This window comes from Indicator indicator, chromosome 30 (genome assembly GCF_027791375.1).
Source record: "Indicator indicator isolate 239-I01 chromosome 30, UM_Iind_1.1, whole genome shotgun sequence".
NCBI classification, from domain to species: Eukaryota; Metazoa; Chordata; class Aves; order Piciformes; family Indicatoridae; genus Indicator; species Indicator indicator.
In genome coordinates, this window is record NC_072039.1 from 4,248,200 (window position 1) to 4,273,510 (window position 25,311).

Sequence of the window (25,311 nt, forward strand, 5' to 3'; positions counted from 1 at the left end):
TTATTAAGCCTTTGTGTTTTCTTAAAGCAATGCAAAGAGTAAATTTCACCTTTTTCCTTCTCATAGTTGCAGTAAATGAATGAGTGAATGCAGGATGAGGTGTTTAAAAGATGCAGAGATGTGGTGCTGAGGGATATGGTTTAGCACCAGACTTAGTAGAGTTAGATTATGGTTGGATTTCATGATCTTAAAGATCTTTTTCAACAGAAACAATTCTATGATTCTATGCAACCCAGGTAAGTCTCCTGGCAGAGCTGTAAGCCTGAAGGCCTGTTTTGTTCAAACTCTTCAGAATGTCTAGAAACACTCCCAAATGCTCAACTGTTCCACAAAGCACTTCAATACAGGACTTGAGGGGTTACACTGCAATGCTCAGAACAGCTTAAAATGTCCAACTGAGTTCTACAGAAGCAAGCTGCAGATGTCCTTCAATGCATGTTTCAAAATATCACTTTTACACTTGGAGAAACATTAACAGAACTTTAAAATATCTAACAAAATATTTCTGTTTTGCTGTGTGTGCATTAATGGTACCCACTTTCCAGGGGAGCAGAGTAACCAATGCCAGCAAGAGAAGTCCACCAACACAGCTTCCTGTGATAACAGGCAAGAGATCAACCACCTCACCTTTCAGGAAGACAAGAGTAATCTGGAACAGAACCGAGGCCAACTCAGCATATACTGAAGCTCAGTTATTTTATCAGCTTTTATCCTATAATCAAAACGTGATTTTACTAATGCAGTGGCAGAACATCCAGAATTTAGCTCTGGGAACTTGCTTGGTTCTCTAGATTCAGCAAAAACCTCTGGATGTCTCACTTGTTTCTGCCCCAAGAGTAGGACCAAGCCTACATGATGCTGATACATAGAATCATAGAATCATAGAATCAAGAAGGCTGGAAGAGACCTCAAGGATCATCGAGTCCAACCTGTCACCCTAAACCTCATGACTACCTAAACCATGGCACCAAGTGCCACGTCCAATCCCCTCTTGAACACCTCCAGGGATGGTGACTCCACCACCTCCCTGGGCAGCACATTCCAATGGCCAACCACTCTCTCTGTGAAGAACTTTCTCCTCACCTCCAGCCTAAACCTCCCCTGGCGCAGCTTGAGACTGTGTCCTCTTGTTCTGGTGCTGGTTGCCTGGGAGAAGAGACCAAACCCCTCCTGGCTACAACCTCCCTTCAGGTAGTTGTAGACAGCAATGAGGTCTGCCCTGAGCCTCCTCTTCTCCAGGCTAAACAGTCCCAGCTCCCTCAGCCTCTCCTCATAGGGCTTGTGCTCAAGGCCTCTCCCCAGCCTCGTTGCCCTTCTCTGGACATGCTCCAGCAATTCAACATCTTTCCTAAACTGAGGGGCCCAGAACTGGACACAGGACTCAAGGTGTGACCTAACCAGTGCTGTGTACAGGGGTACAATGACCTCCCTGCTCCTGCTGGCCAAACTATGCCTGATGCAGGCCAGGATGCCATTGGCTCTCTTAGCCACCTGGGCACACTGCTGGCTCATGTTCAGGCGGCTGTCAACCATCAGTGTTATGATTCTCCTTTCAGGTACAGTTCTCTGCTGATTTTTCCAGCGACCAGTAGAACAGTTCTGCTTTTAAAGAACCATGGAGACAAAAAATAAAAGGAACAAAATGTCAGTTGCTTTTCAGGCAAAAAAAAAAAAAAAAAAAAGCAGGTTGCAACAGCAATCCTTTACTCAGACTGTAAGAAACACCCTGAACTGTGCTGCCACCAAGCTGTGTCTTGTGCTTATAACCTTCCAGTCCTGTTCAATGATCTTTATCAACGACCTAGATGAGGTGATTGAGTACTCCCTCAGTAAATTTGCAGATGGCCAAATTGGGTGGGACTGTTGATCTGCTCAAAGGTAGGAAGGCTCTGCAGAGGGATCTGGCCAGGCTGGATCGATAAGCCAAGGACAGTTGTATGAGGCTCAACAAGGTCAAGCTTTGGGACCTGCACTCGGGTCACAACCCTATGGATGCACCAGGGGCAGAGTGGCTGCAAACTGCCTGGTGGAAAAGGACCTGGAGGTGGTGTTTGACAGCTGGCTGAACACGAGCCAGCAGCGTGCCCAGGTGGCCAAGAAACCAAACAGCATCCCAGCCTGGATCAGGAATAGTGTGGTCAGCAGAGGTAGGGAAGTGATCCCGCCCCTGTACTTGGCACAGGAGAACCCACACCTCGAATACTGGGTTCAGTTTTGGGCCCCTCACTGTGTCCAGAGAAGGGCAACAAAGCTGCTGCAGGGTCTAAAGCACAAGTCTTGTGAGGAGATGCTGGAAGAACTGTTTAGTCTGGAGGAGGCTGAGGGGAGACCTTCTCCTTCTCTACAACTACCTGAAAGGAGGTTGGCACCAGGTGGGGGTCAGTCTCTTCTACCTATTATCAAGTGACACAACAAGAGGAAATGGCCTCAAGTTTTGCTGGGGGTGGTTTAGGTTGGACATTACGAAAGTGTCTTCACTGCAAGAGTGGTCAGGCATTGGAAGAGGCTGCCCAGAGAGGTGGTGGAGTTGCCATCCCTGTTTAAAATTCGTAGACATGGCACTTTGGGACACGTTTCAGTGAGCATGGTGGTGTTGGGTTGATGACTGGATTTGATTTTAGACCTCTTTCCCAAGTTTAATGATTCTATGATCCTGAGGAGAAACTTTCTTGAGTGATGAAAGCTTGTGGTATTGTAGAGGTGTTTTACAGGAGGCAGTTCCTGAAAGAAAGGACATCAGCAACTTGTCTTAACTGCTGCTGGGAGACACTGCCATGAGCACAACATCTCTCTGCGTCTGCAGGGTGACCAAACAGCACCACGCGTGGAAGCGCAACGCCTCCACCGCGCTACCGAACGAACCCTTCTCAGGCTGCACCTCTGATTTTAGCAGGAAAGGGAGCGCGGTGCTTGGTGCATACCTGGTGCGAGCTGCTTAAGGGCAGTTCTGCCGTCACGGTGACGCTGTCCCGGTCGGTGCGGGTGAGCAGCGCACGCACTGGTACCGCACCTCCTGTAACGCAAGCGAGCGGCTCAGCCCCGGCTGCCAGGGGCGCCCGCTGGCCTGTGCACCGACCCCGGCACCAGCCGGTGCCAGCACCGCTCACCTCCGGTTCTCCGCCGCCGGAACACTCCCAGAAGACCGGCAGCAGCTCCTCCCTGACCCGGCCCCGCGTAACCCCTGAAGCACAACCCGCGGTGGCAGCGGCACCGGACGGGGCGACGCCTGGCGGCGGTGCTTTTCGCTACACCGCCTCCCGTTGCTCAGCCCAGCTATCGCGAGATTTCGTTTGAACGGTGGCGGGACCCAGCAGCCGCTCTCCTCGGTGAGGCCTAGCCCGAGAAGGCCGCCGCGATGCCGCTCCAGCTCCGCACCTACTCGCGGCGCGGCGGGTACCTCCGCCTGCTGCCGCCTCCCGACCAGTGGGTTTCGCCGCCCGTGGACCGTAAACAGTGGTTCAGCTCTACCTCAGCCAGTTCCAGCACCGCCTCGGCCGGATCCAGCGTCCTCTCGGCCGCCTCGGAGGACGCTGACTTCTCGCCGCCCAAAAAGCACCACCGCCAAGCGCTGGGTAAGCTCTCAGCCCGCTCCATGCGCCTGCGGACCCGCCGCGGAGGCGGCACAACGCAGAAGGAAAACCGCCCGCCAGAGCCGGCGGACGCCTCCTGCCCCTCGCCGCTTCTCTTCTCCTCCCCGTGCCGCGCCGCCAACCGCCCCCAGAGGCCCTACGGGGCGCGGAGCCCCCTGCTGTGCAGCACCCCCCAGTGCTCGTCCGCGGTCCCCCGGTCCCGGTCCGCCAAGCTCGGGTCCCCGGTTCTCGGCACCACCGCGCAGAGCAGCTCGGCGCTGGATGACAGCCTGGAGCTCTTCTCCCCGCTGTGCGAGCAGAGCCCCGCCTTGACCGGCAGCGCCCAGAGCTCGCTGGAGTCACCTCACGGAGACTCGGAGCAGCTGCCGCCACTGCCGAAGTCTGGCAACGTCAGGAAGCAGGAGGCTGGACCTGCCCAGCCAGAAAGCAAAGGTAGTCGCCCTAAGACAAGCCCTAAGGCAATCCAAGACAAGGTGCAAAAATCCGACAGGGTTCTGAGGTCATCGGTGGAGGGGTGCTGCCAGTCACAATCTTCCATGTCCCCACAGGAAGGCACAAGCAATGTTCAAGCAGAGCTATCTCCCTCTCCCATTACCAGGGGACCACGGTGCTCAGCTCGCAATAAGAGTGCCACTTCTGAGGAACCCTGTGAGGATCTAAAGAGAGATCCAACTCCAGGAAGCTTCAGCTGTCAGAGAGGCCAAATCAATAACTTGCATATGCCAGTGGTGGTCTTGGACCCTCAAGAAGTGTCAGCGTGGCTGTCGAGCATGAAGCTCCGCAAAAAGGCAGATGTTCAAACTGCCTGCCAGCAGTCAGGATCTCCTTTGGGCCTTCAAAGAATCATGGAGAATAGCTATGGAGGTACCAAAGCTGTTCCTGGAGCGGAAAGTACCTGCAGGAAAGCTTGCATCAGTGGCTTCAGTGCCAAACGCTGGGGAAAGGGAAAAATAAGGCCCTGGCCAATAAGGAGGAAAAATAAGACACTGCAGCAGCCTAATAACTCCTTTTTCAGCTCACAAATGAGGAAAAAAGGAATGAAGAAGAACGCCCTGGAGTTGTCTGTAGAGATGACTAACAATGACAATTCACTCCTCAATAACTATTACTCCTGGCACAGAATTCGAGCATCTTTGTCCTTCCACAAGAAGAAGAAAGTTAGCACAGAAGAGATTTCCTACAACAGCATCCCTGGTACCCCTGCTGTGAAATCCCAGCTTGCAGACCACCAGGCAAACCTATCTACTGGTACAGCTCAGTACTCAGTTTGGTCTGCTTCCTCCATGTTACTGCTGGCTCCTACAAATTACTGTTCTGACCTGGAGGTAACAGATGCAGAGAAGGTATTTGGGGAGTGCCACCAAGAGGGGCCTATCACTTTTGAGGAATGCATTCCTTTAGATAAAATGAAAAATTGCAAGAAAATTGGAGAAGGGGTGTTTGGAGAGGTCTTCCAGATAAAGAGTGAAAGAGGACCTGTGGCCTTAAAAATAATTCCCATTGAGGGGACTGAAAGAGTAAACGGTGAAGCTCAAAAGAGCTTTGGAGAGATTCTGCCTGAGATAATAATTTCAAAAGAACTCAGTCTTTTGTCTGAGGAGTCTGTGAATAGGACTTTTGGATTCATCAGCTTGTACTCTGTGCACTGTGTCCAAGGGGCTTATCCTAAGTATCTCCTGGAAGCCTGGGACAAATACCACAAAGTAACAGGATCAGAAAATGATCGGCCAGATTTTTTTGGGGACAAGCAGCTCTTTATGATTCTGGAGTTTGAATTTGGAGGCAGTGACTTGGAGCATATGAGAAAGAATCTTAGTTCGGTGCTTACAGCAAAAAGTATTTTGCACCAGGTCACTGCTTCCCTGGCTGTGGCAGAACAGGAGCTGCAGTTTGAGCACAGAGACTTGCACTGGGGGAACGTGCTGGTAAAGAAGACGGATGCCAAAGAGCTCAGTTATGTGCTGAATGGGACAACGTGCACGATCCCCACAGCAGGGGTCCACATCAACATCATAGATTATACCTTATCCCGGCTGGAGAAGGATGGGCTAACTGTGTTTTGTGACCTTTCCACTGAAGAAGAACTGTTTCAAGGCACAGGGGACTACCAGTTTGATATCTACAGGCAAATGAAAGCAGAAAACTCCAACTGCTGGACTGACTATCACCCACACAGCAATGTCCTCTGGCTGCACTACTTGTCAGGCAAACTTTTGAAAGACGTGTCCTATAAGAAAGTCAAATTAACTCTTCCCATGAAGAGATTAAAGCAGAAGCTCCTTCAGTTCCACAGAGAACTCCTGACCTTTAAGTCTGCCAATGATGTTTTACAGAACAGCAGCTTCTTCCAGTGAGCAAGGGACTGCAATGTCTCCAAGAACGACGTCACTGATGCTGCCTTTCTCCTTTGCTGTTTTTTATGTATGATCTTAATAAACACTGCCACAAGAAAGAAGTGGTGTTGGCTACCAACATGTAGGATATGTTATTGAAAATGTCTAGGTACATGAAAAATAGAGCCTTCTGGTTTAAATTGTTTCCAGGTGATGTGGGGAAAGACAGAGTTGGTGTTTGAGAAGAGAGAAAAAAAATATATATATTACTTTGGGCTCAATGAGTTCTTACCTTTTTTAGATTATGAAAAGTGTTTTTCTTGCTATATTGTCTTTCTTATGGATTCAAAAAGAAAAAAATGCAGTTCTTGACAGTGAGGACAAAGGTAAATGCAGTTGGGGATAGAGGGGAAAACCCATCTTTTGACTTGAGTTTTAAAACTGAACCTGGAATGATGCTACAAAATGTAAATATGTAAAGTTTCTGTAGCTTAGGTTTGAAAAACACACAAATCTGCAATAATACATTTTGGATTTTTTTGGTTTTTCCCTCAAGGACCAGTGAAGATGTGTTTAATTATTGGGGGGAAAAAAAGAAGTACCACCTGTGTTCCTGCTGCATTTTTGATTGCGATTAGGTTGTGACCCTTGTATCCTGACAGAACCCAAATCTGGAGCTTGATAGTAGCATTGAAGGGATTTTCTCCATTTATCTACAGAAGAAAAGGCAGAAGATAAAATGTTATTCAGCCTTAACTGCAGGTACATCAGATATACTTACATTAAATCCGAATTCTTTGTCTTCAAGAAGTCCATCACTAATATGCATGTACATTGAAGAATCAGGTCTAAAGAGAATGATAAATCAAACTTAAGTGAAAAGAAATTTATAGTAATCTTAAAACATTAGCATATCCATGCAGCTGCATGAAGGGGTAGCACCATAGAATCATAGAATCAAGAAGGTTGGAAGAGACCTCAAGGATCATCGAGTCCAACCTGTCACCCTACACCTCATGACTACCTAAACCATGGCACCAAGTGCCACGTCCAATCCCCTCTTGAACACCTCCAGGGATGGTGACTCCACCACCTCCCTGGGCAGCACATTCCAATGGCCAACCACTCTCTCTGTGAAGAACTTTCTCCTCACCTCGAGCCTAAACCTCCTCTGGCGCAGCTTGAGACTGTGTCCTCTTGTTCTGGTGCTGGTTGCCTGGGAGAAGAGACCAAACCCCTCCTGGCTACAACCTCCCTTCAGGTAGTTGTAGACAGCAATGAGGTCTGCCCTGAGCCTCCTCTTCTCCAGGCTAAACAGTCCCAGCTCCCTCAGCCTCTCCTCATAGGGCTTGTGCTCAAGGCCTCTCCCCAGCCTCGTTGCCCTTCTCTGGACATGCTCCAGCAATTCAACATCTTTCCTAAACTGAGGAGCCCAGAACTGGACACAGTACTCAAGGTGTGGCCTAACCAGTGCTGTGTACAGGGGTACAATGACCTCCCTGCTCCTGCTGGCCACACTATTCCTGATGCAGGCCAGGATGCCATTGGCTCTCTTGGCCACCTGGGCACACTGCTGGCTCATGTTCAGCTGCTGTCACCCAGCACCCCCAGGTCCCTTTCTGCCTGGCTGCTCTCCAGCCACTCTGACCCCAGCCTGTAGCTCTGCATGGGGTTGTTGTGGCTGAAGTGAAGCACCCAGCACTTGGACTTGTTGAATGCCATCCTGTTGGACTCTGCCCATCTGTCCAGCCTGTCAAGGTCCCTCTGCAGAGCCCTTCTACCTTCTAACAGATCAACACCTGCTCCCAGCTTGGTGTCATCTGCAAACCTACTGATGATGGACTCAATCCCCTCATCCAGATCATCAATAAAGATATTGAACAGGATGGGGCCCAGCACTGATCCCTGGGGGACACCACTAGTGACAGGCTGCCAGCTGGATGTGGCACCATTCACCACCACTCTCTGGGCTCGGCCCTCCAGCCAGTTCCTAACCCAGCGCAGAGTGCTGCTGTCCAAGCCACAGGCTGCCAGCTTGGTCAGGAGTTTGCTGTGGGGGACAGTGTCAAAGGCCTTGCTGAAGTCCAGGTGGACTACATCCACAGCCTTTCCCACGTCCACCAGGCTGGTCACCTGATCATAGAAGGAGATCAGGTTGGTGAGGCAGGACCTGCCCTTCCTAAATCCATGTTGGCTGGGCCTGATTCCTTGGCTATCCTTCAGGTGCGCAGTGATTGCCCCCAAGACAATCTGCTCCATGATTTTCCCTGGCACTGAGGTCAGGCTGACAGGCCTGTAGTTCCCAGGTTCTTCTGTTCGTCCCTTCTTGTGGATGGGTGTCACATTGGCCAGTTTCCAGTCTTCTGGGACCTCTCCAGTGAGCCAGGACTGGTGGAAAATGATGGAGAGAGGCTTGGCCAGCTCATCTGCCAGCTCTTTCAGCACCCTAGGATGAATCCCATCAGGTCCCATGGACTTGTGAATATCCAAGTGACTCAACAAGTCTCGAACTAATTCCACATGGATTTCAGGAGTACAGCACTGCTCCTTGACCCCATCAACCAGCTCAGGAGGCCAGTTATCCTGAAGTCCTCCTGCCTTACTGTTGAAAATGGAGGCAAAGAAGGTATTTAGAATCTCAGCCTTCTCCTCATCCTTAGTTACAATGTTACCCTCCACGTCCAATAAAGAGTGGAGGTTCCTCTTGCCCCTCTTTTTAGCATTAATATATTTATAAAAATGCTTTTTGTTGTCCTTCACGGAAGTGGCCAGTTTAATTTCTAACTGTGCTTTTGCCTCTCTAATTTTTCTCCTACATGATCTAGCAACATCCTTAAACATATCACTAGTTGCCTCCCCCCCTTTCCAAAGGCGATAAACCCTCTTTTTTTCCCTTAAATCCTTCAGGAGCTGCTTGCTCATCCAGGCCGGTCGTCTTCCCCGCCGGCTCGTCTTACAGCATGTGGGAACTGCCAGTTCCTGTGCCTTTAGGAGCTCCTGTTTGAAGTAGGTCCAACCATCCTGGACCCCTTTCTTCTTAAGGGATTTTACCCAGGGAGCTTTCCGAATAAGTTGCCTGAACAACCTGAAGTTTGCCCTCCGGAAGTCCAAAGTGAGGGTTCTGTTACTGCTCCTCCCTATCTCCCTGCATATTGAAAACTCCACTATCTCATGGTCACTGCACCCTAGGCAGCCTCCAACCATCACATCTCCCACCAGCCCTTCTCTATTTGAGAAGAGCAGATCAAGCAGAGCCTTACCCCTGGTAGGTTCACCTAAGAGCTGCATCAGGAAGTTGTCATCCATGCACTCTAGGAACCTTCTGGACTGTCTCCTCTCTGCTGAATTAAGTTCCCAGCAGATGTCTGGTAGGTTAAAGTCCCCCACAAGGACAAGGTCTGATGATCTTGAGACAGCTTCCAGCTGCTTATAGAATATCTCATCGGCCTGCTCGTCCTGGTTGGGTGGTCTATAACAGACTCCAACCAGGATGTCAGTTTTGTGCGGCCTCCCTCTGATTTTAACCCACAAGCATTCAACCCTTTCTTCTGCAACCTCAAGTTCTGAGGCATCAAAGGATTCCCTAATATACAGGGCCACCCCTCCTCCTCTTCTCCCTTGCCTGTCTCTCCTAAAGAGCTTATAACCCCCCAGTGCGGTACTCCAATTGTGAGAATCGTCCCACCACGTTTCTGTGATGGCAACTACATCATAGTCTTCCTGGTGAACCAAGAGTTCCAGTTCCTCTTGTTTGTTGCCCATACTGCGTGCATTGGTGTACATGCACTTCAGCTAGGCTGCTGATTTCACCAGTTTATGTGGTCCTCCCTCCTCTCCAGGGAGACTGGTTTCCACATCCACCCCTGTGATGGTTTGAAACTGTCTTTTTAATTTTTCCTTGCAAAGTTCAGAACAGAGAAAGTGAAAGAATGTAAATAAGTCACTATTGGGTGTAAGAAAGCAAAATAACGATTGTTCTAAACACTTCCATTGGATAGATAGAAATGTTTAAGAACTATTACCCAAAACAAAGTAGGCATTCTGCACATTCTGCGTTCGGCAGTGGGGGCAGTTGCTGGGCTGTCTGGCTGCTGTTTCTTCTTCTCTTCTGGCTGAAGATAACACACTGACCTTGGCAGCTAAGTTAACAACTTTCTGCTTAACTAACTCTGCTTCTCTGTCCAGGGGGTTCTGGGGGGGAAGCTCCTGGGAGAGAGAGGCCCCTTTGGGAGGGTCCCCTTGGGGGGAAGCAAAGGGAGATCGATTGTGCTTTTTCTGTTGATTGTATATATTTGTGAATGTTGTGAATTTTGTATATTTGTACATATTCATTGCATTTCATTGTAGATTTTAGACTCTGCTTGTAAATAAAGCTTTTCATTTGCTTCCAGACTGAGCTAGCCTGGTTATTGTTGGTGGGGGGGGAATTTCAGCTCACACCGACACACTTTTTATTTTTGGCGCCCAACGTGGGGCTCGATTGCTTGTGATTTATTTCTGCTCAGATTAGGAAGCAAAATGAAGCTGTTTTGGATTTTGAGTAATTTTATTTCATCTATTATCGGTGTGATTGTTTACAGATGGGCCATTTCTTGCATGATAGACAAGATTGTGAGATATGTGGCATATAAGTCGTTTCTTTGGGTTAAGAACAAGTTACTGAATGTTGGTGAATTCTGTTGTGGTCTTATTGGGCTAAGAAGCTATGGTAACTCAGCTATGGATCTGCTAGCAGACACATATGAGTTTGTTACTCCTCTTACAACTACAGAGGGTCTTTGTAACCAGTGGTACCCTAGATATCTTGTACTAGCCTTAATCTTAATTTTGTTGCTTCTTGGAATAATCATATGGCTACTGATAGCACTGTATCAAGAAAGACATAAGGCTACTTGCTCTTCCAACTCTGCTGTGAATGTGAAAACCAAGCCAGTAAATTTGGTTGCCACTATCACCAGAAAGCGCAAAGGAGCTGCAGGAGGAGATGCAGATGCTGCAGGAGATGGTGCAGATGGAGATGAGGGTCCTTCTACTCAGGGTCCCTCTGTTAAGAAAGATCCTTCTGGTGAGGAAGAGAGGGTTAGCCTTAAAACTCTGGTAGACCTCTTGAGACCCCACATGGATGATGGAGATGTAGGTCAGGATGTAGACCCTGGTAGATTAGCAACTGCTGGTAGTGCCTCTGAACTCAAAGAAATTCAACGGAGGATTAAAATAGGATTATGGGGACAGCGACCTCAGGATGATGATGATGATGATGATGATGATGAGGATGACATACAGTCAGCTAATGCACCCAGACAGGAAATTAGACATGTGAGGAAGGATTACATCAGAGGAGATAACGAGCCAGTCCTGTCTTGGCTAGCCAGGTGTTTTGATATGGGAGCCCCAGCATTGGTGGTAGGTGACAAGTCGGCCTCTCAGTTGGGGATGCTCTCAAAGGATACAGGCATAGACAGGCACCTAGGCAAGTGCATTGGTAAAGTTTCTCTGTGGGCACGCCTCCTACTGGCAGTCTCGCTGAGGTACCCCAGCAGAGATGATTTACCATGGAACCCTAAGCCTTGGACCACAATAGCTGAGGGAATCAAGCGTCTGAGAGAGTTTGCTGTGAGAGAAGTAATGTATGGAGATCATAAGACCCTGAATCCTGATGAAATTCCTGTTGGAACAGGCCTTGCCAAAAAGCTCATTAAGCTTGCTCCTCCTAATTATGCTACTATTCTGGCAAGCAGGATTGTGGCAAGAAATTATGGTGGAGCACCTCCTACTGTTGGCCATTTCACTGACCAAATGAGGCAATTGGAGGATAGTCTTGCACGTACTTCTTTGGTTTCAGCCATTGAAACTTTGTCTGGAGAAATGAAGAATTGCATGAAAGAGCTGAAGGAGGAACTTAAAACCTCCATATCCAACTTGATGAAGGGGGATGATTCTGATTCCTCTTCCTCCAGATGGATACAAGTTTCAGCTGTTAGGAACAGACGTGCTCCAAGAAGGCCATTCCAAAACAGGCCAAACCAAAACAGACAGCAGAGGCAATCACGTGGCAGTATCTGGATAACTCTGCGTGATCAGTTTGGTGAGAACATGAACAGATGGGATGGTCAACCAACTTCTGATCTTTTCAAGAGGTTATGGAGCTGCAGAGGGGCAGATCCCGAGGTAGCAATACCAGGAGGGTAGCTGTCGCTTCCTCAGTTTCCCAGAACAACTCTGATAGCTCCAACAGTGATCCTAATTCTGGTGCTGGACGTTGTGCCAGCTGTACATGTGGAGGTAATCCCCACCATTAGGGGTGCCCTGCCTTCCGCAAGGGGGAGGTAAGGGATAATGGAGATAACAGAATCTATTGGGATGTGTACATCCAGTGGCCTGGCACTTCAAAATTTCAGAAGTACAGGGCCTTGGTTGACACAGGAGCTCAGTGCACCATAATACCATCAAATTATCAAGGGGGAGAATCTATAACTATTCAGGGAGTCACTGGTGGATCTCAAGAGTTGTTTAAGATAGAGGTTGACATAAGTTTAACTGGGAAGCAGTGGAAGAAACATACTATTGTAACAGGTCCTAATGCACCTTGTATTTTGGGAATTGACTTTCTGAGAGAAGGGCGTTTTAAAGACCCTAAGGGTTACAAATGGGCTTTTGGAATAGCAACTGTAGAAATTGATGGAGGAAAATTGAAGTTGTCCATTAGACCTGAGCTTTCAGATGAATCTGCAGTTGTGGGACAACATGAGATAGAGGATGTAAAGCTGCCGGTTGCTTCTCAAACTGTGCATCACAGACAATACAGAACCAACCGTGACTCTTTGGTGCCCATTCAAAACTTGATTCGTCAGTTGGAGAGTCAAAAGTCATCAGCAAAACTCATTCACCTTTCAACAGTCCAGTCTGGCCTGTGCAAAAGCAGAATGGAGAGTGGCGTCTGACAGTTGATTTCCGTGCCTTGAATGAAGTAACTCTGCCCATGAGTGCAGCTGTACCAGACATGATGGAACTCCAATATGAGCTGGAATCCAAGGAGGCCAAATGGTATGCTACCATAGACATTGATAATGCTTTCTTCTCTATTCCCATAGCAGAGGAATGCAGGCCTCAGTTTGCTTTCACCTGGAGAGGCATTCAGTACACATTCAATCGTTTGCCCCAGGGGTGGATTCACAGTTCAACCATCTGCCATGCAGTGATCCATGATGCTTTGGAGAAAGGTGGAGCTCCAGAACACATTCAGTTCATCGATGACATCATCGTCTGGGGTGAGACTGCTGAAGAAGTCTTCGAGAAAGGTAATAAAATCATTGACATTCTCTTGCAAGCTGGTTTCGCTATCAAGCGAGACAAGGTGAAAGGACCTGCCAGAGAAATCCAGTTTCTGGGAGTGCGGTGGCAAGATGGTCGCCGTCACATCCCAATGGATGTGATAAACAGAGTCTCCACCATGGCAAATCCCATCAACAAGAAAGAAACTCTGCGTTTCTTAGGCATAGTGGGATTTTGGAGACTGCACATTCCTGGATACAGTCAGATTGTGAAACCTCTCTATGATGTGACTCGAAAGAGAAACAGTTTCCAATGGGGTCCTGAGCAACAAGCAGCCTTTGACCAGATCAAGCGAGAGGTAGTCCAAGCGATGGGTCTGGGACCTGTCCGAACTGGTCCAGACATTAAGAACATTCTGTACACGGCCGCGAGTGACAATGGTCCAACCTGGTGCTTATGGCAAAGAGCTCCAGGGGAGACACGAGGACGTCCTCTTGGTTTCTGGGGTCGTGGCTACAGAGGCTCAGAGGCAAACTGCACTCCAACAGAGAAAGAGATTTTAGCTGCTTATGAAGGAGTGAAAGCTGCTTCTGAAGTGATTGGAACTGAGTCACAACTTCTTCTAGCTCCTAGATTGCCAGTTCTGAATTGGATGTTCAAAGGCAAAGGTTCTTCACCACATCATGCAACAGATGCTACCTGGTCTAAGTGGATGGCTCTGATAACACAGCGAGCTCGAATGGGAAATCTCGAAAGGCCTGGTTTGGTGGAGGTGATCACAAACTGGCCAGAAGGCACAAGCTGTGCTAAACCTCCAGAGGAGAGAGTAACTCGTGCTGAGGAAGCTCCTCCTTACAGTGATCTGTCTGATGATGAAAAGAGATATGCTTTGTTCACAGACGGTTCCTGTCGTCTTGTTGGGAACAAGCGGAGATGGAAATCTGCAGTGTGGAGCCCAACACGCAGAGTTGCAGAAGCGAGAGATGGAGAAGGAGAATCCAGTCAATTTGCAGAGGTAAAAGCTGTCCAGCTAACTCTTAACATAGCTGAACGTGAGAGATGGCCAAAGCTTTATCTCTACACCGACTCGTGGATGGTAGCCAATGCCTTGTGGGGTTGGCTGAAAGACTGGAAGAAGAATGGCTGGCAGAGCAAAGGAAAGCCAATCTGGGCTGCAGATCTGTGGCAAGACATTGCTGCTCACATTGAGAGAATCCCAGTGAAAGTGAGACACATCGATGCTCACATTCCTAAGAGCAAAGCTACTGAAGAACAACAACACAACCATCAGGCAGATCTAGCTGCAAGAGTTTCCCAGGTGGACACAAACTCTGATCCTGATCCTGATCTTGACTGGAAACACCGAGGTGAGCTGTTCTTAGCTCGGTGGGCCCATGACTCGTCAGGACATCAAGGCAGAGATGCAACCTACCGATGGGCTCGTGACAGATCCATTGACATTTCCATGGATGCTATCACACAAGTCATCCATGACTGTGACATTTGTGCTGCTATTAAGCAGGCAAAGCGGATCAAGCCCTTGTGGTACGGTGACCGATGGTCCAAGTACAAGTATGGTGAAGCCTGGCAGATTGACTACATCACTCTACCTCGTTCTCCATCTGGTAAGCAGTATGTGCTGACTATGGTAGAGGCGAGCACTGGATGGCTGGAAACTTATCCAGTTCCTCATGCAACTGCACGTAACACCATTCTTGGTCTGGAAAGACAAATCCTGTGGAGACACGGAACTCCAGAGAGGATTGAGTCGGACAACGGAACTCATTTCAAGAACAATCTTGTAAAAAACTGGGCCAAAGAGCACGGCATCGAGTGGATATTCCACATTCCCTACTATGCACCAGCTGCAGGGAAGATCGAACGCTACAACGGTTTGCTGAAAACCACTCTCAAAGCCATGGGGGGTGGATCTTTGAAAAACTGGGAGAAACATTTAGCACGAGCGACCTGGTTGGTGAATAGTAGAGGTTCAGTGAATCGAGCTGGACCTGCCCAATCAGATTTGTTACGAAAGGAGGAAGGTGATAGAGTTCCTGTTATCAGAGAAAAGAATCTGTTAGGCAAAACTGTTTGGGTATTTTCTCCTTCAGGAGAGGCCAAACCTGTCCGAGGGGTGGTTTCTGCTGAAGGTCCTGGTCACACCTATTGGGTGATGCAAGAAAATGGTGAAATTCAGTGTATTCCACAAAGAAATCTAACTTTGGCTGAGAGAGGTTAAATTCAGAGTGTTGCGCAGATACAGCATCGCGCCCAAGAGGAGAGTCCATGAGATCTACGGTGCACGAACCCTGAGAGCCCTGAGTCACCTGAGAGTCCCTGTTCCTTCCTTCGCTCCATCTGCGAGGAAACAAACTGTTTGCTGTTCTTCCTGTGATTTGACTCTTTTGAATCATCTACATCTGAGATAGCCGGAATGGACTATGGTCTTTATTCACCTATTGTTGTAGATATTATTTTAGATTAGATAAATGATAGTAGCAGCCAATGGAATTGTTTAGAAGGGGTGGACTGTGATGGTTTGAAACTGTCTTTTTAATTTTTCCTTGCAAAGTTCAGAACAGAGAAAGTGAAAGAATGTAAATAAGTCACTATTGGGTGTAAGAAAGCAAAATAACGATTGTTCTAAACACTTCCATTGGATAGATAGAAATGTTTAAGAACTATTACCCAAAACAAAGTAGGCACTCTGCACATTCTGCGTTCGGCAGTGGGGGCAGTTGCTGGGCTGTCTGGCTGCTGTTTCTTCTTCTCTTCTGGCTGAAGATAACACACTGACCTTGGCAGCTAAGTTAACAACTTTCTGCTTAACTAACTCTGCTTCTCTGTCCAGGAGGGTCTGGGGGGGAAGCTCCTGGGAGAGAGAGGCCCCTTTGGGAGGGTCCCCTTGGGGGGAAGCAAAGGGAGATCGATTGTGCTTTTTCTGTTGATTGTATATATTTGTGAATGTTGTGAATTTTGTATATTTGTACATATTCATTGCATTTCATTGTAGATTTTAGACTCTGCTTGTAAATACAGCTTTTCATTTGCTTCCAGACTGAGCTAGCCTGGTTATTGTTGGTGGGGGGGGAATTTCAGCTCACACCGACACAACCCCCCTTCAGACCTAATTTAAAGCCCTCCCAATGAGTCCTGCCAACCCCAGTGCCAGCACCCTCTTACCCTTTCTAGATAAATTCAACCCAACTTGGTCCAGCAGGTCGGGTGCAGTAAGAGTTGCCCCGTGATCAAAGCCAAAATTCTGCTGCTGGCACCATCTCCTAAGCCAACTGTTGATGGTGTGGGTTTTCCTGTTCCTCTCAGTGTACACCACTGCTGCTGAGGGAACTGAGCAGAACACCACTTGAGCTCCTGCCCCGTCAATCGATTTCCCAAGGGCCTTAAATTACTTTTTAATCTTCCTGGTGCTGCTCTTTTCAATTTCTTCACTTCCAGCCTGGATTACCAGCAATGGGTAATAGTCAGAGGGCTGGATTAGTTTAGGTAATCTTTGGGTGATGTCCCTCACCTGGGCCCCAGGTAGGCAGCACACCTCCCCATGGGATGGGTCGGGAGACATATGGGTCCCTCTGTTCCCCTCAAGAGAGAGTCTCCAATAACGATAGCCTTTCTCTTTTTCTTTGTAGCACTGGTCCTTAAGGTTTGGGGGGGCTGCTTCGTCTTTGGCATCTCCTTGATCGGTTCCTCTACAATACTCTCATCCACATTGCCCTCAGCCTGCAGAGTCTCATAGTTATTGCTCAAGGGCAGCAGGGGAGGGGAGGAGGGTCAGGGTGCATTCTCTTTGCTTCCCCTGACAGGGACCCATATCCACCCTCCACTGCTCCCCTCAACTGGAGGGGGTTTCAAAGCCTGTTCCCACATATCCAACTCACTTTCACATTCTCTTATGGTCCTGAGCCTTGCTACCTCCACTTTCAGCTCAGCCACTTCATCCTTCAGCTCAGCTACCAAATTTAAGAGACAATTCACCTGGTCACACCTGACACAGGTGTCTCCTTCACCCTCCACACCAAGTGCCAGGCTCGAACACTCACTGCAGCCAGAAGCCTGAACACCAGCATGCTTGTAGAGAGACTCAGTCTGAGAACCTACTGCATGTTTAACACCCTTTGTCCGAGTTGTTACCATGGTAGGTACCTGCTGGCAAGAGATCTTGAGATCGGAGATTTTATTGAGAGTTGTTTCCCCCCCCCCCCCCCTGTACCCTGTCAGCTGCCCTGGCACGTGCAAGCAGGCAAGAAGCCTACAGCTCACCAGCCACAATGGCGTCGCGCGCTCAGCCCCGCCGGGTTTTAAACATTCCCGCGGCTGACGTCACAATCCCGAGCAGGCACGCGAGAGGACGACCGCTGGTTGTCGCTCTCTGCCAGGGTCCTTCCGCCCCGCAAACCCCGAAAAGAAACGAAAAGAGGGAGAACCCAAAGCAGGCACAGCGGACCCGGTGTCGATCCCGATCAGCTCACCAGCCAAAATGGCTGGTTTGTCCTAACTGGAATACTGTCTGCAGTCTGCCAGATGCATCTTTGGGCCTATCTTGAAGTCTGCTTCTTAGGAGCTAGGGAGTTAGAGACCCTAGGTACCCCCCTGCCGGTGATACGGTTTTATTGTTGTCTCTTCCAGACTCTTGCTGGATAATACCACAGAAAGTGACTTGGCAATCTGCAGTGCTTGAAAATGGTAAGGTGGAAATTGTACCAAGCATCCTTTCAATCTTTTTTTTTTTTTTTTACCCCTCTAATTGACCAAAGTAATGCAATATAATTGAATTTTCTTAAGACTTATGCCTTCTCTGCTGTCCTTACTGCATATCTGACATCAAGAATGTGTTCTTCAGAGTGGTGCTATTTTTATTTATGCTTAAAAAGAAAAAGTGGATGAGACAACATTATCTGCCTGCCCTGGTCTTTTATTTCTGTGGTTTGGGAACTGCCAGTGTTGGGTTGTACAAGAGGGATAGAAGCAGTGGCAGTTAAAGAGCAACTATAACTCTGTGTAACCTGTGACTGATAAACAGAATGGACAGAGTAGGAATTCTGGTATATCCTTTCTAGTCCACAGTGTATTTTGTGGAGGAAACAGCAATCCTCACTTGGTGACGTTAATGCTGATTGCAGACTTATTTTGGAATATGCTTCAGCTAATTGCCAAATCACTGCAAACTTTGTCTATTTTGAGGGAAGAGAAACACACAACAAAACATTGATTACCCTGTAAATAGAACAAAATACTGATTTCCTTGTAAATACTTTTTAACTCATCAGGCTACTGCTTAAACATGACAGCTAATGTATTTCCTGCTCATCATTCCCTTCTGGAGAAATTTGAGTGAAGTGCAGGATCATGAAAATTTTCTCTGGCCTTGAGGAAAATGCACAGCAGCTACAAGCCGAATTAGAACAAGTAGCATCTCTGGCCTAGTTGAAAAGATAGAGGGGAAAGAGCAGCTACTCAAAGTATCATTTAGAGGTAGGGAAGAAGTGGAAATAATGATTTCTACTCACAGTTGTCTTCTTGAGTACTGGATGCCCAGTTCTGCAGTTACAGGATAAGACTGCAGAAGTTAATGGTGTTGGTTGGCCACACTGCACAGCAGGAGAGGGTGGCTGCCAACAGAGCAGGAATGGTCTTTAATGTTGAATAAAAACAGACTGGGAAATTCAACTCTGTGTCTGCTCTCATAAAACCAATTAGGTACAAATAGCTCAATAAAAGCTTGAGAGTCTTAAATCAGATAAAGGCAGTATTCAGGCTCTAGTCCTAACAGCTGTAATGCTCCCTCCCTTACTTCAAGATTTATTTAGGTAGTAAATGAATAGGACTCTGGGCTGGGTTTTCTTTCAGCAGTCTGCTGCTAGCTGAAGAGTTATTCTACAACCTTACCTCAACAGCCACCTTCTTAAAATGCAGGTTTTTAAAGATAGCTGTCATGTCCTCTGTTCATCAGTGAAACACTAATGGTCACTTGTGGAGTGTGTCCCATCACTAGTTCATTTCTAGAAGCAGACAGAAAAATGACCTAAGAGATGTGTCATTTCTAAGGGCTGTTATTCAATAAGAGGCCTGAAGCATTCTGCTTCTGGTAATTACTGCCTCCAAATGCTTTCACACTCAGGATAATGGCAATAGCCCAATTAATTATTTAGTATTTTTTTAGGGTGTGTAGGAAAATGTTTAATTCTCAATATCAAAGGCAGTCATCTCCAAACTTTATGTAACATTTTATCATTTCTGGTTTACATCAAGATGGACTTTAAACATTGTTCCACTTGATTAGCTCTTCAGCGACTCTGCAGGGTCAATTTTTACAAGGAAGTGATGCCTTCTCTTTTGTCTAAGGGTTGTAAACTCAGCAACTCTGCTGCAGTGCCATGCTGTGCATCAGCCTAAAACAAATCCTTCTGTCCACAACTAAATCCCAGAACTGTGATTTGAGGATGGCTACAGTTGCTTAAACCTTGGCCTTTCCTCTGAGATTTCCTGGAGCAGCCCAGCAGTGCTCACAGGGGCACAGAGTTACTGAATGGATGTGATGGGATGGAAAGGATGAATGGGATGGAAAGGAAAATCAACAAGGGGACAGCAAACCTTGTCAGAGTGTGACTGAATCATTTTATGCACAAAGATGACATTTTGTATGAATGCTAGATGCAAAATCTGGACAATACAACTACTGTGACTCACTGAATCTGACTTGTCAGAGTTAACTGAGCAGTACAGATGGTCTTGTTGCAGTCCTTGTAAGGCAACTGAAAGCAAAGACAGATCAATTCAGATTTTTAACAGTCCTGATTTTTCTAAGGTAGCAGAGTCAGAATATCTTTACATATACATTCTCTGAACCCCCAAATTTCCATGACCTCAGTAAGAAGTTGGAAATAAGAGACTCTCTGGTGATAAGTCAGTCTTAAATTGATGTTTTGTAATGTAAATCCCAGGAGAAAGTCTTTCAGCAACAACCTGAAAAGTCTTCACTGGGGACAAGGTCTTGTACAAGAAATGCCAGGTGTTCAACCCTGTATTGTCACAGGGCAATAATACTAATTGCTTTTTCAGAGATGATATCTTTTTCTTGATTAAATCTGTTCACATGCTGTGCCAGGCACTCTGTCTTGTAGAGATGAGGTTACTTTCTTGAGTAATAGTTTTATTCACCAATAAAAACCTACTGTCTGTGGCTGATGTTTCTGGTGAAGTTCAACGCTAATTAATAATTAGATGTTGGGTGCATGAGAACTAAGCAATGCTGACCAACACTCAAGAATCTCATGAATTATTGTTAGGAAATAAATGTACCATCAACACCATCATCCCTAAGAGTACTGCAGCTGTAGCCATTAGTATCCATTATTGCTCAGGGCTAACTGTTGTCCTCTGTCCTCTGCTTTATGGACAGCTAATTAAATATTGAACTGTGGTAAAGACTCCTACCAAGTGGCGAAAAAAAAAAATCTGCCTCTTAACAGAGCTTTATGGATTTTTTTTCAGAAGCTGTGACTTGGATTTCTGGCTAAGTGTGGAAATAAAATTTGGATTAGCTTGTAGGTATCCTGCTACTAATCTACAGGAGAGGAGGCAGTTTAATAGCCATCAGTGGACCAAAAGCTTGTCAAAGGTGTGGGGTTTTTTTTGGGTTTTGTTTTGTTTGGTTTTTTTTGTATCATTTAATATATTTGGCTCCCCTGATATCCCCTAGATAATGTTTGGTGATTGACTTGCATGCTAAGAAAAACAATTTCCTTATGTTTGCTTTAATCCTGCAGCGCTTCATGACTCTGCTACAGTTCTAGGGATTAGAAACACTTTACATAGGCATGAAAGGATGAGTTTGATTTATAGCAATGCAAACCAAAATGGCAAAAATCTCCAGATGACATGCTCAGCAGGGCTAACAGTGAGAAGCCCCCACCCCACTGGCCTATTTTTGCATTTCAAGAAAGACAGGAGCATCATGCAGATCCTGTTAAAAATATCTTAGCCCCTCAGGCCTTCTTTCTGTAGCAAGTCACAGAATCACAGAACACTTGGGGTTGGAAGGGACCTCCAGAGATCATCCAAGACCAACCCCCCTGCCAAAGCAGGATCACCCAGGGCAGGTCACACAGGAACACCTCCAGGCAGGTTTTGAAAGTCTCCAGAGGAGACTCCACAACCTCTCTGGGCAGCCTGCTCCAGTCCTCCATTGCCCTAACCATGAAGAAGTTTCTCCTCATGTTGAGGTGGAACCTCCTGTGTTCCAGCTTGTACCTGTTCCTTGTCCTATCACTGGGCACCACCAAAAAGAGCCTGGACCTTCATCTTGACACCCACCCCCCTGTTATTTATAGACATTGATAAGATCTGCCCAACTTCACCTACCAGAATGTAAAGGTGCAGCTCAGAGCATATTCCCTGCTGACCAGGAGCTTTCCACTTGTGGTGCTCTGGCCTTCAAACTGAACTCAGCTCTTTGCCATTTTCACCAAGTCCACCCTGTAGAGAATGTACAACTGGGAAAACCCTGCAAGAGTTTTCAAATCCTCTGTGAGCTGTACCAGCAACTACTCAGTACCAAGTTTCTGAGGACAGCATAGGACTGCAGGTTTCAGTCTGATCACAGTTCCCATTCATGACCTGGCTGAGACACTGGCAAAGCTGAGGTCACATCAAAGCAACAGTTCTGCAGTAACAATGCTGTTATGGAAAACTAAGAATCTCATGCTGGTGAGAAAGTGGACAACTGGTGTCAAGCTGGTCAGTGAAGAACAGGTAAGGAACAGAATCAAATATGGATTTTTGATCTGAAACATCACAGGGAAAATGTTTTCAGAAAACCTGGCAGCAGGAACAAGACCTGCTCAGTATTTCCATTGTATTCCACCTGGACCAGGCTGGCCCATTTACAGAAGTTCCAGTTTCTGCTGGGAACACTCAGAAAACTCAAAAAAATCCCAAGAGTCTGAAGGAACAGAGAGCCAAAATATGCCAGTGGGGCTGGAGTATCAGAATTAAACATGGTGTTTATGTTTCCATTAGATAAACACATTATCAAGTGATTCAAATTCACTCTTTATCTACTATTTGTTTTCAAATACAAAGCCAAAATCAAATCTGTTTTAGCCTTTGTGAAGTGCATGGGTCACTCAGCTACCAGATGTCTGACTGGAAATGAGATAAGCTTTGGAAAAAAAGTTGGGGTTTTTTTTGGTGTAAATGACCTAGATTATCAGTGCTGAATTGCAGACATCAGGGTAGTCTTAGACCTAATCTCTGTTAATCAGTTCCTATTCACTATCTCATACTGCTTCAAAGTTTTAGACATAGAAAGGCAAAAGCTTTTGCAACTTGAGCTAAAGGCTTTACATTTTGTATAATTTCTAGCACTGGGAAAGATTTTTTTTTCTACATCCCTCTGATGCTAAATTAAAAATAGAATCACTACAGAGCACTTGGAACACAGATTCTATCTTTGTCTTTGAAGCATTTCCCCAGCACACCAAAAAATAGCACTTAGCACTTACCAGAGCAAGACCACGTTCTCCAGTGATCCTACTTGGAGACCATCATTAGCGGAATCAAAACCACCAGCAATGGATTGTCCAAAATACTGGAGTTCTGAAGGGATTTCAGAGGCTTTTACTCTCTGTAAGGGGAGGAAACATCAACAAATATAGGCCAGGATCTCTCTCCTGTCCTTAGGGAAATATACTTTCCATGAGGCTGCTGTGAGGATGATTCTTTAATGCTCCTGAGACGGAAAATACTGACTCTTAACTTGTTGTGATGGAAGGCTTGCAAAAGGCTGTGCTGTTCTACAGGCAGCACCTGAATCCAACTCCTCTGCCTAAGCAGGCAGGTGAATAATTACAGTAAAGGAGCAGATCTGCTGCAGAAACCTGTGGAGTCACATAAACCATCTGACACCTGCAGATTTCTCAGCCATCAGTGCAAATGAAATGTAGAAGTCCTCTCTCCCAGCCTCTTGCTACAAAAGCACCAAGTTTTCCCTCTCTGCAGGAGACAGCCAATTCCCAACAAGACACCTACTTGAGAAAAAGAGCTCCTGATCTTTTCTTTATCACCACTAAAGATGCAAACGCTGCCAAAAGAAGTATCATTTGAAAGCTGACCTTCAAGGGGAGCTCCAGCTGCAGTATCTTTATATCCATCCCTATTGACATGTCCAATGCTGGCCACAGTAAAACCAAACCTTGCAAAAGGAGAGGTCACCTCCACATTTAAGTGTCCTTTCAAGGTGAATGAACCAGTCTGAAAAACATCCAAGAATCATAGAATGGCTTAGATTGGAAGAAAGGAAATCTAAGTATAACATGTAGCATGAGGAGCTTCTAAATTAATTAATTAATTAATCACACTACACACTTAACAGTGGTTAAAAGTGAGCAATAAAGTCCTAAACAATACAGTAAGAAGTTCAAGACAAAAGCTGACTCTTGGAACAAAAGTTTGATCTTTCTGGCTGGAGAGCATACAAGTTCTCTCTCAGAAGCAGTGCCTCAGGACATGGCACTTGGGTGGATCTGATCCGCCCCAGCCCGTGCCACGGCAGACACCATCCCCTCGTCTCCTTGCTTTGGCATGGATGAGCCACAAGAGGGCGCCGCTACCTGGAGTCTAACCTGCCCAGCCTTGCTCTCTGCCTCCAACCATCCTCTGCGCGCCCTCAGCACATTTCAGCGGTGCACCAAAGAGGGTTTTCTCCTGATCTGTCAAAGTTCACTTCGGATGCAAAACGATGTGATTAACTTTCACCCTGTATATAGTGTGACAGATCCTGAAGCTAGGCCTGGAAAACATCTGGTTTTCTGCAAGTCCCAGGAAGCAAAGTTTGAGCAGCTCCCCATGTGCAGGTTTATTGCAAGCACTGCACAGAGCAGTGCTTGGCAGAGCAAGGTTTGCACTGACAGACTGCCTGTGTGCAGGCAGGAGGCAGGATTTTATTCCCCTGGGAGAAGGGTATGTCTTAGGTACAGAAGGGTTCTATTGCCTTTAGTTCTTTCTCTTTTGTATTCTAACAGCTCAGGCAGGACTGCTGGCTTCAGCCTGCAGTCCTCTACCATACAGGGAGAGCACATTGAGTGAGCACAAAGGAGGAATGTTTTATTTGTCACAACTTAGGCATGGTTGGAAAATCCCCAACATGGAGTGTTTACGCTACCAGTGTTTTCACCTCTGTCTCCAGGCGATAGACGTAAACCCTTCCTGCTTCCCCCTGATGTGAAAAAGATGGAGCTCCAGCAAGGAGAAGATCTGTCACCCCATCATGGTTCACATCAAGTGGGCAGAACTCAGATCCAAAATAAGATCCAACCTGTGCTCCAGAAAAAGACAGGCAGCTCTTTCACTGGAATTCTCTATATATAGCTTTGTAGGATTAGTGTCCTTTGCAGCAGCAAGGCAATTTTTAGAACAAAACATCAGATATCTACTTATATGTGGATCATTTCTTATTATTTATTTTATTACAGCCATCCTCAGGGACAGCTCCTGTAACCAGTTTAGCAGAAACAAAACCATTATTCAACATTTTGACAGAGGGAAAAGAATATCACAGTCAATGACCTCCTTCCCCATGAGCCACGAGAACAGGACATAAATATAGCACACCCCACTTCACTAGAATTTTCCCAGTCTTTTTCCACATTTCATGGTTTCTTCTGATGTTCCCAAAGGATTAGGAAGTGAACAAAGACTCTCTAATCCACATCTGGCTAAATCAGATGTTTGTGTAAGGCTCTACGTGTGTCTGGAGGAGAAAATGCCCCCCCTAAGCTGGCTGCTCCTGGGTGGGTGAAGCACAGTGCCTGTTCTCCTGGCAGGGTTTGTTCTAAGTGGCCATCCTGAAACACCACCACCTTCCCTGTCATGCTGTGCCACGAAGCTCCAGCCATGTACAAGGCTCTGTATTCTGCGTGGATCACTGCCACACTGCACCCTGGTGCATTCACATGAGAAGCAGAAGGAGGATTCATGGTCAGTACCATACCTATACCTCAGGGGAAAAGCCCACAGGGTTTGATCTGAGACATAGACCTACCTGTTCCATGAGATCCAGGAATTCCCACCATGTCTAGATGCTGTGGCCCATGGTTTTG

The 25,311-nt window shown here is 46.9% G+C and overlaps 1 protein-coding gene across 1 annotated transcript; it reads left to right on the forward strand.

Moving 5' to 3' along the window:
- Positions 1–3,355: 3,355 nt before the first annotated feature.
- Positions 3,356–5,944, forward strand: HASPIN (histone H3 associated protein kinase). The gene has a single exon (XM_054394542.1). The coding sequence runs from the start codon at positions 3,356–3,358 to the stop codon at positions 5,942–5,944; it is 2,589 nt and encodes an 862-aa protein (XP_054250517.1).
- The last annotated feature ends 19,367 nt before the right edge of the window (positions 5,945–25,311 follow it).

What these genes read in the sequence shown, in the direction of transcription:
- HASPIN (XM_054394542.1), top strand. Translation starts at nt 3,356, where the DNA reads ATGCCGCTCCAGCTCCGCACCTACTCGCGGCGCGGCGGGTACCTCCGC.